General features: G+C 46.9%; 2 protein-coding genes across 5 annotated transcripts in view; one reads left to right on the forward strand and one right to left on the reverse strand.

Annotated features, from left to right (window-relative positions):
- The first annotated feature begins 215 nt into the window (after nt 1–215).
- The window catches only part of LOC100278970 (uncharacterized), a 28,453-nt gene continuing 12,176 nt past the window's right edge, over nt 216–16,492 (forward strand). The window contains exons 1-4 of one of the 4 annotated variants that reach the window (XM_035965981.1): nt 216–871; nt 952–1,034; nt 1,113–1,315; nt 3,345–3,746. In XM_035965981.1, the coding sequence (XP_035821874.1) occupies nt 600–871; nt 952–1,034; nt 1,113–1,315; nt 3,345–3,545 (759 nt within the window). In that variant the 5' untranslated portion in view covers nt 216–599 and the 3' untranslated portion in view covers nt 3,546–3,746. Of the gene's footprint in view, nt 872–951; nt 1,316–1,469; nt 2,080–3,344; nt 3,747–16,492 lie in introns of those variants that run through there. The other 3 variants (NM_001360924.1, XM_020549778.3, NM_001152063.2) reach the window with 3 other exon arrangements.
- LOC100274631 (uncharacterized) lies at nt 1,327–1,992 on the reverse strand. Its single transcript, NM_001365149.1, has one exon. It carries the CDS (start codon nt 1,929–1,931, stop codon nt 1,548–1,550), a length of 384 nt encoding a protein of 127 aa, NP_001352078.1. The 5' UTR covers nt 1,932–1,992; the 3' UTR covers nt 1,327–1,547.

The following is a 16,492-nucleotide window of genomic DNA, read 5'->3' on the forward strand; positions in this document are numbered from 1 at the left end:
AAATTAACTCATTTGGTGTAATATTTTATTAGAAAATATATTTACTTTGGGATAAGTAACTTGAAAGGTAATAAGATACTTATTAAAAGATATTTCAATTTAAAACTTTTAAAAAACTTTTATAAATCCTAAAATATAATTTTAGGGTGTTATACGTTGTCATCGCTAGTTCAGCGAGCCATACTCGAGTGCACTTGATACTTGATCGGTAAAGAAAGCGGGAAGTTTATGATGATATACGAAACTTACAAGCCACGTGTCGTCATAGGGTTACGTCGATCCGAACTAACTGAGAAAATGAAAAAGGATATCCACCCGAACGTTGTTGCTTGGAAGCTTCAGGTTTCGGCACCAGCATGCTAGCATGTCTGCTATCCGTCTCACAATCCACACATGACACCGCATCCCCTTTTGCCTTCCCAAGGCTATATCTGATCCGGAAATCGACTGCCTTTGACGTGCACAGATCATTCACCCTAACTTCACATCCAACAATTCCTTGCAAGCTAACGAATGGACACGCTTTCAATCCTCACGCCGTTGCGCGTGGCGAGGTGTCCATGTTGTACATATACGCGCTCGTTCCACGTTGTTGATCGATGTGCATAAGGACCCAGCGATCAGGAGCTGACTGTTTTGTCCTCCAGCAATCGGCCATGTCGTCCCTGGTCAGGTCGTTCGGGTCTCTCTACTCCCAGAAGCTCCGCTCCACCACCCGTCTCGGATCCGCGACGGCGGCGCCACCGCGTTTCCAGGCGTTGGTCCGATCGGGATTCTCGGGCTCCAGCCACGGGGGAGACGTGAGACGTCCGCCGGCTCGGCCGAGCCAGCATCAGTCTCAGGACAAGGAGCGGACGCCTTTCTTCATCTTGTGATTGCTCGACTGTTCTGTCCGTTGTACAGTTATTAGTGGGTCCCGGTGCGGCTCCTAATTCCTCTGCTGCACTGCAGGGCAAGGCTGGCCGTCGGTTCTATTCTTGCTGCTGCAGCGCCAATGCTGCATTCCAGATGGGCGTCGTTCCTGCTGATTCAGAGTAGAGCAAAGAGCCCTGTACCGCGCGCCGCGAAACTCTGCACCGATGCAAAATTTAACTCTGCGCCGATGCCATCAGGTGAGGTGGATATGGTGAAAGACACGGCGGAGGTAGTGGCGGAGGCCGTCGAGGACGCGGCCACCGTCGCAGAGAAGGTGTCGTCGGAAGTGGCCGAGCAGCTGCCCGAGAACGGGAGGCTGAGGACAGCGGTCGTGCTCCTGGAGCACGCGTCCAAGGAAGTCGCCGAGGAGGCACACCTTGCACAGAACATCATCCACAAGGTACACACCAGCTTGCAGTGTCATATGTTTGCTTGCGGAGCATAGAAACAACTCCCGTTCAGAAAATTGATAGGATTACACATCCTCATCTCTGTCTCAGACCTCTAAATGACAAACAAACAAATAAATAAATAAACAATGGATCGTAAAACAGAGCAAACAGAGGGCATCTATCAACAACAGCAGAGCGGCTCAGGTGCAGCTGCAGCTCCTCAGATCCACTTCCGGATGTCTAGAACACGACGGCGGCGGCTGCCACAGCGCCGGCGATGGCGACGAAGCTGATGGCGGAGGCAGATGCGGCTGTGCTCTTCTCCGTGACGGGCGCGGCGGCCGGAGTCAGAGCGGAGGCTCCCGCCGGGGCCATCGCGTCGCCAAATCCCGCACCGGCGGGGCTCGTGGCTGGAGCGTCGGCGGAGGGGGCGGACGCCGGCGACATCGTGGGAGGCGAGGGCGGGGAGGCCATGGGGGCCCTGGTCGGCGGCGGCGGGAGAGGGGCCATCTTGGGTGGCGCAGGGGCTGGGGCGCGCTTGGGCGACGCGGCAGGGGCCTGCGCCGTGGCCGCGACGGCAAAGAGGGCGAGGAGAGCAACGAGGACGGCGGCGACGCGGGCCATCGATCTCACCAAGTGACAGTGACTTCCTTCCTGGATTGTATAGTTAAAAAAACTTGGCGATGAGAGAAGGCCGCACGCGACGCCGTATTTATAGGCGAGGCGGCAGTGGCCGCTGGGTTCGTTTTCAAATACTTTCGGGTACTTATTAGCCGTTGGCCCTGGTTGCTTGTGTCCAGTGCAACGGCGGCACACGACGGGCCACCGGAAGCAGCTCGTGAATCGTGATAGGACATGGGACCGTGACGTCGTGCGCAACGGCTAGTTGTGCGTGAGCCAGGGCGGCCGGATCCTCGACGGACGGCGAAGATGGCCCTCTTCGCAGTCGGCCGTGGCTAAGGCCAGCTAGCCGTTGCGTGTCGTGCATAAAAAAGCCGCTGTCCCTGGCCGGCTTTCAAGCGAGGAGGCCAACCTGCTAGACTGGCAACGGAAGCCAAATGATGCCTGCCACGACGCCGCCGCACCGAAGCGCGCCCCCGGTGAATGCATAGTGTTGTGTTCAAAAGCAATCGTGTCGCCAGTCACGCAATGCTCTTTGTTTGGAAGTAAGATAATTGAAGGGCTATAATAATTTCCTAAACACGTCCTTAGAGAGGACACGTTTTTGGTAGGCTGCATATAGAGATGGCAACGGGTACAAACCCGATGGGTTTTGCCGTCCCAAACCCGTACCCGTGAAAAATATCTATGCCCATTAAAAAACCCGTACCCATGACGGGTTTGAGATTTTTCCCAAACCCGTACCCATCGGGTTAGCGGGTACCCATGGGTTACCCGCGGGTTTCATCTCCAATATACTTGTTCTTCTCATAATCAATAAGTATCATAATGATTAATGATATCATGATCCAAAATATATGTAATGAACAACAAGTTCATGATTTGGTATAAATATTATTAGTATAGAGAATAAAATACAAATAATAAGTTGTATAATTAAGTGACCTTGCACTAAGTTATCCATCCACCACATATATAACACTAGTAAAAACTATAATAGCAAGCAAGCAACACTCTAACCGACTACTGATATATTCACCAATTGATAAAAATTATGAAGTAAATAAGGAATAACAAGTTTGTTGTTCGTTTATAAAATAAAATGACAATATGCACTAGGTTTGGTCGGGTTTAAAAAACCCACGGGTTCACGGGTTTGGGTACTATAGGAACAAACCCGTACCCATAAACCCGCCGGGTATAGATTTATGCCCATTAACAAACCCATGGGTATGAAAATTGACCCAAACCCGTACCCTAATGGGGTAAAAACCTATCGGGTTTCGGGTTTCGGGTACCCATTGCCATCTCTAGCTGCATATGGCCGGTCAGGCCGGTGAGATAACGTATGCTTGTTTAGTTACTTGTCTATGTATCTGGACACTGACAGACGGTATTTGATTGGTTATATGTCAGTGGTCACCTACACTGCGGGATGAAGTATCTAGCCCCGAGCCAGCTACGGAGAAACGAGTTTATTTTTTTATCTCGGGAACCAGGCTCAGGCTAGCCTGTTTGGAGCGGCCAGACTCCACTATGAAACAACCAAATGTGCCTAGATTGTCTCCAGCAGTAAATGTAGAATATGGGACGTGGAATTGTAGATACGCTGTTTGAAAATGTTTGCAGAGTGAAGTTTAAAATATGGGATGAGATAGGAAATGTGATAGAGGATCTACCGGAGATTGTCTTAAATCGTATGTTTGGTTCCTGGTTCAAACCTTGATGTAGGCCAAGCCTAGTCTGAACAAATGGATGCAAGTAATAATTAGCTCGGTTGTTTGGTTGTCTGCATTAAATGAGCCAGGATTCGCTAGACGTGTTTGGTTGATCGGACATGACTATATCTACTGCTGGGTGTGTGTTACTATCAAGTTTGACATGAAAAGAGATAGTAAAAGCTAAACAGCTTGAAAATTTACATAATTTACCATTTAAACATGGACAACTTGATCATAACAGATGAATTCTTGAAAATTTTACACAATTTACTAGCTAAACATCTTAAAAGATTTACACAATTTACCAGCTAAACATGGACAAAGATAGCAATATGGACAGAGATAGTAACATGGACAGCTTGATTCAAGCTTGACAACTTACATAATTTACCAGCTTGACAGAGTAGAAACAACTTGTTAGGTTACAAAATTTAACATGAATAGTAGTAACACCTTGACAGAGTAAGCTTGATAGTAGTTGTGGAAGATAGATATCCCCTACATCCTTATGAACGTAGAAACGCCTCATGGGCCGCCTGATGGCCTCCCAAAGGTTGCCTAGCAAGATAGGCCCTCGGGTCACAACCAGGGTGGACGAGCTCGACCCAGGGAAACGGAGACCGGACGTCCGAGTTATGCGCAGACCGGAACATTAATGTCTCACGTGAAGAGGTTGCGCACACCTAAAGGGCTAAATACTTGGTGTTAACTCGGCTGAAGAAGCGACCAGGCTCCGGATAAGCACAAATGCATTCTGCGTTAAAAGGGGATTCAGGTAGAGTGAGATATTGATCACAACTAGTAAAGGGGTAACCCTCTGGTTATCTATATAAGGATGAGGGGGTACCCCTATGAAAGCATCTCATCTTGTCACATCTAAGCACCACCTCATAGCTCATTAGCTTTCTCATAGCAACCACACACCACTAGATCAGAAGGAGAACTCATCCTCCACCGCCCACATCTCACATGTAATCCGTGTACACCAGTGAAATTTCAATACACAGCCTCGACAGGAAGTATGGTGTTACGCATTATAGCGGCCCGGACATGTATAAACTCTCGTGTGACCCGACATGCTCCCGCAGTACCATCGAGTCACAATCAACGACGTTGTGCTACTCAAAAGCATCACGTGGGGAACCCCGTGGTGCGTAGTCGGGCCATAAACATCGACAAATGGTGCGCCAGGTAGGGGTGCAACGTTGATCCACGACGAGTCCATGGCTATTATCTTCAACACCCTGGTCACCTTCAATGCTGGGGAGGTGTTCCGCTTTGGATCCCTCTCCTACAATGCAGATCAAGAAGGCATCTTGACCACATCACAGATCCATCCGAGATAAGATCTTCTCCGATGGCACCAATTGCGGGGTGGGTTCGTCCCATTTGACTCCAGCGAGAACTATGACGACGAACTCCAAGGTGCGAAAACCTCAACTAACTTCTACCCCGCACAGGATTGCGCCCACGTCGGACGGTCTCAGGGCCAAAACAATACATGTGGCTCGATCGGCTAAGGCTACACCCCTGTCACGGCGAACCTCTCTATCCACGCCACCCACCCGGGTGTGGATCCGGATGACTCGGCGAAAAGGAGTGGATAGCCCTGGCCCCAGCGTGGCTGTGGGAGCAAGACCAACAACTGTCTCGATCGATCCGCTCACATGGGAGACAGCCGGAGCGCAGGACACAACCCTAAGCTCTTTCTTCCTGGATGTCCTCTTTATCCAAGGAAGAGTTGAGGATGCTCCCATCTCCGACGACTAGCCCACTATACAAGGGGAGGATCCCCGCAGACTGAGGCACACTAACGTTGGAACAGGCGCCGTAACATGCGGCGTAACCATGAGGAAGGGGAATGGGATCCTGCTTAGCCTGTTTCCCTGAACGAGGCGTCTGAAGCAGGAGAGACTCCTGACGACAGGGCGCTCCACGAACGCCGCAATTCATGACATCGCGATCGTTGCCACACCTAGAAGAGCGAGTGGGAACAAGCGGAGCATGATGCCAAGCTCCGACGCGAAAACCCACTCCTTCCCCAATTTCTGCTGCCCGACTTCGCTCGAGCCCTGAACACGTTGAGTGAAGTCAACGGAGTTCAGGCTCAAATCGCCAAGGATACCGACTGATGCACACCTAGGCGCAGAAGCCTATCGACTGATGCACACCTAGGCGATGAACCATCTTCTTCCCCCCGCCCATCCGGCACTAGACATGCGCTACGTCATCAACAGTCGGCGAGACGCGTAGAGCAACATCAATGCTTTCACGCGATTGCCGACATGAAAGTGAGATGAGGCAGCGGGAAGAGTACGATCAAGACCATGGTGCACTAGCACGCATCCGCGTGACCAGGACAGAGTCGGTGGTAGCTTCTACGAACAGCCCAGCACCAGGCCGATCGGCTTAGGAGAGGCGGCATGATGCCCAGCGTCAGTCGCCTCCTAGGGACCGCCACCGCGACCACGCCCGAGAAGATCGCCATGAGAACCAAGAGACGTGCAGAGTCTCAGCCATTTCCCCCGGCTCCAGGCAATTCAATGCCCGCCTGACTTCAAGGTCTTGAATGTGACAAGTACGAGCCCAGAAAGATCTAGGCGGCTGGTTGGCCATCTATACGATCCATCGCCCAGGCCGCCGGGGCAATAGAGGACATCATAACAGCGTACTTGCCCATTGTTCTTGGTTAGGATGTGCTGCAGTGGCTCCGACATCTTCCTCGCCATTGCATCTACGACTAGGCTGACTTCTTCCACCGGTTGTAGAAAGGGAATGGAAATTCACGACAAACCGGTGGCAGAAGTTGGCCTAGTCGTAGATGCAATGGCGAGGAAGATGTCGGTGCCACTGCAGCACATCCTGACCAAGAACAATCTGAATACTTCTCCGTAAGGAAACAGCCTGAGTCCCCTAAAATAGATGCAAATTCACGACAAACAGGTCCTTACGGAGAGGTACTCAGGAAACAACCTGAGTCCACTAAAGTAACACAAGTTCATCATCATAATCTAGATAACATCATCGTATGATAAATGTTCTCATCATGTTCATTGATTAAAGTAAAGCAATGTCATGAAGCTAACCATAATAACCCAAAAGGTAATCAAGGAAAAGGTAAATACAAAGCTAGTCAATCCTTAGGTTTCAATTATGTAATGAAGAACAGTGAATTATAAAGTAAATAGGACATAATGGGTCAGAGGACACTTTTCTTCACCAGGTTGATGCTCAAGAAAGTATCCGGCAACACACTCGGGAACCACAGACTGCTCGTTGTCCACACAAAGCAATCATTCATTCGACACACTTGGGGAATAACAAAGAACATTATACCAAACATATGCAACAGATCAAACATAGGTTCTAGGGTAGATTACTATGTTTGAGGGTCTACTGTTCTCTAACTAAGTTTATCTCAATTAATTACTTTCCTAACTAGTTCTATCTTAATAAATTACTTAAGTAAAGTTATTCCAAGGATGGAGTTACACTGAATGAATTTGAGTTTACAAAATTACACACTTGAACATCCATTAGGGCTTTACCCTTTTATTTTATTCTTTAATAAAGACTGTATTACTTAAATTAATCGAGAGTAGCCATGGAATTAGGACATGTAGGTGAATATAATTTAAACAGATAGAGAATAACATTATGAACATTTTGCAATTTGAACCATCCAATTTGGAGTTCATATGCAAAAGATATGAAATTCACAAGTTTTAGAATTCAAAAACACTAAATTAGACCCAATTCTGTGATAAAAATAAAGGCCAGGGGCTTCTCTGCAAGAAACTAGGGGCCTGAGCGCTAGAAACAGGACTGCGGGTTATAGTACCTGAAAACCGAGAGTTCTTTTTACAAAACGACAAATCGAAGGGGTATCAGATCTTTGAAGTTGTTAGATCTCGGATCGACGGCCAGGATCAACACTGGCGGCCGGGCGCGCGGGCGCGTGGACATGAGCACCTGACAAGTGGCGCTCAGGGCAGGACACAACGCTGATGCGCGGGGCCCACAGGACAGCGGCGCGCTGAGAGGGCGGGGCGCTCTGGCCACCAGATCTCGGATCAATGACCCTAGTTCAACGAACCATGCAAACCATTATCCGAACAATTGGGCCATCGGATCAGGGGTGAGTGGCCAGGATCAGGCGTACAAGGATTCAACAGTCCCTGGCCGGCCAAGGGCAGTGCTGCTTGCGCTCGCGGCGGTGTTGCCGCTGGAGGCGAGGCAGGCTGGGGTTCTAGGGGTGCTGGGGTGGTCTGGTAGGTCGAGGAGGTTAGGGAGGGCCCAATGACCACTATGGTGAAGCTTGGGTCAGGAGGACAAAACCGAGGTGGGCAGACAACGGAGGAGGACCTTGGGCAGACTGGAGACCACTCCAACGAGCAATACCCACCGCGGTGGGGGATAATCCGGCGCACCGAGGCCGGCATGAGCTTTTGCGAGGGGGGTAGGAGTGCTCTATGCCTAGGTTTGGGCACGGGGAGGGGCTGTACCGGCCGAATGCCATGAAGGCACAACGGTTCGATGAGGAGTGGCGTCGGCAAGCCCAAATTCCTCATGGTGAGACAAAATTAGTGCAGAGGAAAGGCGAGGGAATGTTCCTTACCCAGAGGCGACGCTCGGGCAGCTTGGCATGGCGCGGGGGGACTTCAGTTGGCCAAACGAAGAGGAATTGTGGCGGCGGTGAACTCCATCCTGTGCAGGGGAGATGTTAAGCGCAGACGGGGTAGGGGGGTTGGTGAAAGGGGAACCACCGTAGATTTTCGGTGCGCAGAGCTCAGGCAAAGCTCACCGTGGTCGAGGCGATGGCAGAGGCCCGACGACGACTGCGGAATGATAGGGCAATGGAAGGGGCGGCGATGCGAGCTGGGTGAGAGCGAGGGCAGGGAGAGAGCGAATGAGATGTAGGGGTGAGCTGAGGGGGGCATGGGGTCTTTACCTAGGCGCTCGGGTGACGTGTGTGGGCGAGTCGTGGGGTGTGGGCGTAGTTTGACTGCATGGAGCTCACGTCATGGGCGCAGGCGCGGCGGTTGCGGGGAGGAGACAGGTCTGACGAGCAAGGCCCGCGAGTCAGCAAGGGGGCGAACGGCGCTGACAGGGCGGCCCCATTGGGCGATCGATCATACTCGGAGGAGGCCTTCTCTGAGTACTCTGAGTCGCCAAAATCTTTAGAAGGAGGACTTGGGGCGCTCTTGCGTTTGCCGTCGGTGCGGCGAGGCCAACCTCTGCCCCTCCTACCCCTGCCCATGGTCGGGTGGAAAGTGAGGGAGTGAGGAAGAAGAAAGCAAGTGTTCAAAGAACAAGTGAAGAAAACAACCAGGGCAAGCGGGCTATTTAAAGAGGCCGGGGGTGACTATCCACTTCCTACCCCGCTCGCCAAACAGTCGCAAGAATTCAATAAGCAATTCAAGCCGCTTGAAAAGAAGTCAGGCAACTGGCGCCGTTTCGCGTAACACGGTACCGGTTGGACCCAAGTCAACTGCTTAGGCAAATGATTACACATCTCCGTCACATCAAGTTACTACTTCAGGACAACACGATAAACACTCTGCGTACCAAGACACCCATTGGGCACACCCATTGGGTGTGTCGCCTAGAATTTTCAAAGATTTTCTGAATAAGTGATATCCACAAAATATACGCAAAGAATGTACCACGACAAAAGGAGGAGATCGGCTGAGATGGAAGGAAGTCCAAATGTGGTTACTGAAGCGCAAGTCCAATCAACAGAAGCATTGAAGCATAGAGCAGGTTGATGTCCAGCTGAGGGTCATCTGCCTCAACTAGCCAGATGTCCAATCTATCACCGATCAAATTGATTTCAGACCTAACAAGGCATGGACATATGGCATCGCCTGGTTATTCAGAAAATGTCAATTTCAAAAGCATAAGATGAAGACATTTCAATGGATTATTTCTAAAATCCACTCAAAGCTCGGGGGCTACACCCATTGGGTGCACCTTCGATGCACCCAATAGAACTACATTACCTTGAAGCCAAAATGTTGATTTCAAAAGCATAAGATGAAGACCTTTGAATGGATTATTTCTAAAATCCACTCAAAGCTCGGGGGCTACACCCAATAGAACTACAGTACCTTGAAGCCAAAATGCTGATTTCAAAAGCATAAGATGAAGACCTTTGAATGGATTATTTCTAAAATCCACTCAAAGCTCGGGGGCTACATCCATTGGGTGCACCTTTGGTGCACCCAACAGAACTACAGTACCTTGAAGCCAAAATGCTTATTTCAAAAGCATAAGATGAATACCTTTGAATGGATTATTTCTAAAATTCACTCAAAGCTCGGGGGCTACAACCAATGAGTGCACTACAGCAGAACAGAAATTAGGCCAAACAGCAAATCCATAGGCCAAACCAAGAATCTTTGGGCCGATTATTTCAAAATCAACTCAAAGATTGGGGGTTTGTGGGGGACAGATATCCCCCGGGTCCACTAGAAGGAGAAAGATCCTTGCATGGGGCCTCGAGCCAGTTACTCCGCAAGGCCATCTCTTCGTGGGCCGAACGAAGACTGCTAGCAAAATGGGCCGGCCCGAGAAGGCGTTGGGTTCCAGCCAGATAGTCCATCGAATCGAGCATTATCTCGAGAGACCGTTCGACTTTCCCGCGCCTAACACCCTCGAATGTCGGAGTGGGTCAGGGATGAGTCGGCGGGATTTTCGGGAGATTGGTTAGGTATGTTCACTATTAGTTAGGAGATATGTAATCATCATGTACGTAAAGAGTGCCCCCTGGTCGTGTATATAAGGCCCAGGGGGACCCCATCATTTTCATCTCAATTAGCCTTTCTCCGTTCAGGAGACGCCACTTGTAACACGCCACATATACAAACTCTCCCTAGGAAGTAGGGTATTACGCCTCTTAAAGCGGCCCGAACCTGTAGAAAATCGTCTGTCTCTCTTTCTCTCGTGCTCCTAGAACGAACCATTGAGCTACAATCAACAACACTGTCCTACCCAAAAGCATCGCAAGGGTAACCCTAGGTGTGCGGTCGGACACTAAACACCGACAGTGAGCGAGCGAGCGTCTCCTACAGGTGGGACCCACCTGTCAGCGGGAGAGGGCGCTTGGGCACGCGGGGGCGGACTGGGCCTGATGGGCCAAAAGGCCGAGAAGGGAAGGGATTTGGCTTCTTTACCTTTTTCTTTTATTCTGTATTTCCTAATTCCTTTTTCTTTTGTTTTTCTCTTTTGGATTCAAATTCAAACATGCCCAAAATTCAAATTCAAATAATTCAAACATGTGCATCAAACAAAAGAGTAATCTAGGTTTAGCATGATGCAACATTTCATGACTCTCGTAGGTTTTCATATAGTAAAGAAATAATTAATCTCCCACCTAATAGACATAACTCTAATAAAAAGAAGAGAGAAGAAAACTAGAGAGAGAAACAAGAGGTAACACCTGAATTTGGTAGGCATTAGAGAAGAAATTTTATACCCCCAAATTCAGGATGTTCCAAACCTTTCCCCCTTAAAAAGAATCTCGCCCTCAAGATTCAGGGTTGGCTAGCAAAGAGCTCGGGATATTTAGCTTTCAGATCATCTTCTCTTTCCCAAGTTGCTTCTTCCTCTGAATGATGGCCCTACTTGACTTTGCACGTTTTGATGGTGCTTCTTCGAGTGACTCTGTTTGCTGTTTCCAGAATCTGAGTTGGCTTCTCAATATATGTTAGGTCTTCTTGAACTTCGAGATCCTCAGTTGGCAGTTGTTCTTCTAGTACTCGCAAAAACTTCTTCAGCTGAGACACATGGAACACATCATGCACTGCTGATAGGCTCTCTGGCAGGTTAAGCTGATATGCCACTTCTCCACATCTTGCCTGAATCTGGTATGAGAGTGGGTTCAAGCTCAATCGTCACTCCTTGGGTGCTGTTTAGAAATCCGAGACTCAGCCTGTCGAATTCCTTTGCTAGTTCATATGGCATTGGATGAGCGACCATCATGTTGACTAGACTTTTTTGCTCAAAGCATCTGCAACAACATTAGCTTTGCCTGAGTGATAATGTATCTCCAGCTCATAGTCTTTGATTAATTCTAGCCATCTTCGCTTCCTCATGTTCAACTCTGACTTGGTGAATATGTACTTAAGACTCTTGTGGTCTGTGTAAACATCACACTTCTACCCATATAAATAGTGCCTCCAGGTCTTCATTGCATGAACCACTTCTGCTAATTCCAGGTCATGTGTGGGGTAATTACTCTCATGAATCTTCAACTGTCGGGACGAGTACGCCACTACTCTCCCTTCTTGCATTAGCACACATCTTAGTCCAGTGTACGAAGCATCACAATACACTGAGAATGACTTATGAACATTTGGTAGGATCAACACAGGGGTTGTAGTCAACTTCTTTTTCAATGCTTCAAAGGACTCTTGGCACTCTGGGGTCCACTTGAATTCAACTTTCTTCGCTAGTAGGGCTATCATTGGTCTGGCAATCTTGGAGAAACCTTCAATGAAACACCGATAGTATCCTGCCATTCCAATGAAACTCTTGATTCTACGGATGTCTCTTGGTGCTTTCCAGTCTAGAATGTCTGCCACCTTCGAATACATAGCTAATCCGTCTCAGTTTATGATGTGACCAAAGAACATGACTTTGCTGATCCAGAACTCACATTTGCTCAGCTTAGCATACAACTGATGCTCCCGTAATCGTTGCAATACCATCCTTAAATGCTCCTTGTGTTCTTCCTCATTCTGAGAGTATATGAGAATATCATCGATGAACACCACTACGAACTTGTCGAGATAGTCCATGAATACACCATTCATCAGGTACTTAAAGAAAGTGGGTGCATTTGTCAATCCAAAGGACATAACTGTATACTCATATAGCCCATACTTGGTGATAAATGTTGTCTTCGGTATATCCGAAGGTTGGATCCTGAGCTGATGATATCCTGACCTCAGATCTATCTTTGATAACACTCCAGCTCCTCTCAACTGATCAAACAAATCTTTGATTCTTGGCAGAGGGTACTTGTTCTTGATAGTGACTTCATTCAAGGCTCTGTAGTCAATGCACATCCTCTTTGTCCCATCTTTCTTCTCCACGAATAGAACTAGAGTGGCCCAAGGCAAAGTACTTGGTCTGATGTAACCTTTCTCTAATAGCTCGTTGATCTACTTCTTTATTTCCACCAATTCTGGTCCAGACACTATATAAGCTCTCTTGGAAATAGGGCGGTGCTAGGTTCAAGCTTGTCACACCCAGATTTTAGGGGTTCAAAACCTGGGCGCGAAATAATCACCAAGTGTGCTAGGATCAGGTCTCACACATATGATGACTCATGGTACAGAAATGAATGTCACATCATTAATATATAACAGAGTTCTGTACAAAATAGATACATAATTACATCATATGAAGACAACGATCCAGCAACGCAAAGTTGACCGGGAGACAACAACCTAGACCACTCATGGACTCATCACTGCATCCTTCATGCACCTCATCATGTGGTACCTATTCTTGACCTAGGGGGATGTGAGTACAACAAGGGTGAGCTCACATACGTTCATCGCTCAACAAGTTGTGGGGAATAATGTGCATGAACTCACCATAGGTGGGAGCTCATGTGAAGTGTAAGGCTTACCAAATGAGATGGTTAAAGCTGAGCATTGCTTTTAAAGCTGAAGGTGGCTTCGGCGATCCTTTGTATCATTTTGCCGAAGGTGTTTTTTCCTTGAGGACCTTTGGTGGAGAAGAAGACCCCCAACACTAGGTTATTTGTTTGACTCTGCAACCCCTTAGGAACAACTTTTGAGTGTTTTCACCTTTACTATGTGATTTTTATGATGTTGCATTCCTTAGAAACGACTTTTAAGCCTTCAACACCTTTTCTAGGTGCAGTGTGTAACATCTCTGGTGTTACGATAACTACAACCTTGGCATGTCATCATATGGATTGACATTAACTTGTTTAGTATACCTAGAATGCATTCACTAGGTTAAAAATCCAAACCAAATGTGGTGTGTTGTTTGTTGAGTAAGAGAGGTTTGAAAACCTTGTTTGAAATTGTATATTAACAAAGCAACTCCTAATCTAAAGATGTTTTGGCCATGAGATCTAAATACCAAAGTTGGATCTAAGAGAAAAGAACAACTTTGCTTTTATGTGATGAATTAGAGTGGATAGATCGCTTGGAGAAAAGGACCACACTTGAAACCCTAAACTAGCCCAAAAGTTGTCACACCCGGGCTTTAAGGGACAAACCCGGGTGCATCTCATACATGCGCCAAGAAGACAACATATATAATAACAGAGTGTATAGAGATGAATGTCATAATAACATCAGAGTATTTATTACATAGCGGAAGTCTTATTACAAAATAAAAGATAAAATATAAAACGAACTAAGGATCATCCTTGGCGCAAAAATCGACTGGGGAAACGCCACCTAGATCAGATCAAACTCCTCGCTTTGTGGCTCCTCCTGAACCACCTGTTCTTCTCCTATGGGGGGTGTGAGATAGCAAGGGTGAGCTCACACATGATCATAGCTCAACAAGTTGTGGAGAACCAGTGGCATGAACTCACCAAAGGTGGGAGTTCATGTGATGTGTAAGGCTAATCAACAACAGGGGTTAAAGCTGAGCATTGCTTTTAAGTAGTTGGTCAAAATTTTATTAGCAGTTACTAAATGTAAGTAAATACCAAACCTTAATAAAAATAATAGAATAAAATTAATAAATAATCCCATGCAATGCAAATGACAAATTGAATTTAAGTTCCATAAATTAATCATTAGAGAGTCCTGAGCTGCTCATGACCGCGAGCACGACTAGTATACCAGTTTTACACTTTGCAGAGGTTGTACCCTGTACCCACAAGTCGTGTATCCCATGTCACCAGGGTTAGCTAGACCCTTAGACACTACCGAGGTGAATGGCTAGGGATCCACTACGAGGCCTTTACAAAGTTCTAGTAGCTTCCGAAAACCCACTATAGTTTATGGGAAGAGCACTTGCAAGAATCCCCCGTCTGACCGCCATCGCAGCAAAATCAACCCGAGAACCTCCTTGCATGCAATTCCCTACTGCCCTTGCCCCTTTTGGGTAAGGTAGTCTTCCACTACCTTTCCTAGTTAGTTGGCCAAGGGCGTCCCATTAAACCCTCGTGGTGGCACGTGTTTCTCAAGTTAAGCTCCATGTTCCAATTAACATTTAATGATCTTGACATGAACATAAATAACATAACAGAATAATTGGAACATGGATATAATGAAATATTATCCCAAAACCATATAAAGCAATAGCAAAACTACCCAAGTGATTTAGGGGTAAACAAGGTAAAAAGGATAAACATACTAGGATGACCTATTGGGTCCCATCAAAATTAAACCTATGCATTGAATAGTGATAATAAAGAATATTATTGGGTAAATGAAGGTGATCAAGGGCACAACTTGCCTGGCACTTGAGATTCCAGTTACCAGTATGATCCTTCAGATCCTCGTAACCTCACCACTAGTCGTAGCAATACAAACAAATAGTGTATAGACAAAATTAACATCACACCAAACATAAGAATATACTGCATAATAATGATCTACATGTTGCTATGAGATCGTGGGTTCGAGAACTACTACGATCAGAATTACGGTTAAGGAGTTATGAATTTATAGAGGATTTGTGTGATTAAAATATTAAACTATATTATAAATTGGTTAATATAAATCATATGAGAGATTATTCTATAAATAATTATCTCAACTTTAATCTAAGTTATGAATTGACCATAGATTATTTTCTAGTAGTCCATAATGATAAGCAGTTTAACGAGACTAACCAACATCAATTAAATACAGATCTAATTATAAAATAATGAGACATGGTATAATAAATGTTGTTATTGCATAGTAAATATTCGTACTAGACTAACGCAACTTGAACGGATCAAATCGAATTATAACGGAGGAGTTATGATTTTCTGAAGATTTTATGTATTTGATATGGGATTAATTTGGAGATCAATTTTATTATTGTTTCATGTCAAAATAGTGGTACTATATGATGAACAATATTATTACAAAATTATAAGAATTGGAACGGATTAATTTGGACTTCAAATGAATTTTCTATGAATTAATAAAGTTTCTGAATTTATTTTGGCACTAAAATTCAATTCTTATAATTATTTATGTGATTTTCCCTGCCCTCTGGACTTCGCGCACAAAAAAGATAAGCACAGGGGCTAATTTGAATAATTCACCAGACTCAGTCCAACCCAAGGGTGGACGGCGGGTTTATTCTATAAAAACACAGGGGCCAATGTGTAAATTTGCGCCCGCGAAGAGGTATGGTTCTCTCTGAACCGTTGGATTAGAAACCAAGGGTCCAGATAAAATCCTCACTTTACCGAACCGGTACACGCCTAGAGCCGCCTGATCTAGATCCGATGGCTCCGAGATTAAAATGTCGCGATCTAATCCGAGCCGCAAACAACAAGATCAACGGCGCGGATCTCAGGAACGACTGGGCATGCCTGTGCCTACTCTCCACCGTCCATCGTCAGATTAACGACACATGTGTTTAGCAACCGTCGCGCAACAATGGTGCGGCTGACACCGTTATATCCCGCATGCAATCCATAGAGAAAGGAGGAGCTACTCGTTCAAGGACCCCACTTGGTCGTGGCGCGGCTTCACGTGCGGAGTGCGCACGAGTCCGGTCACCACCAGCAGGATTCTCGTGGGATTTGGTTGAGTCGGGGTGGAGCACAACCGAGTATTCCGGCAAAGTTGTTAGTAGTGCACGCGAGCTGACCGCGGAGGAGATGACGACCGCGTCCCTGAC

Source organism: Zea mays, chromosome 1, assembly GCF_902167145.1.
Source record: "Zea mays cultivar B73 chromosome 1, Zm-B73-REFERENCE-NAM-5.0, whole genome shotgun sequence".
In the NCBI taxonomy this organism is placed as follows: Eukaryota; Viridiplantae; Streptophyta; class Magnoliopsida; order Poales; family Poaceae; genus Zea; species Zea mays.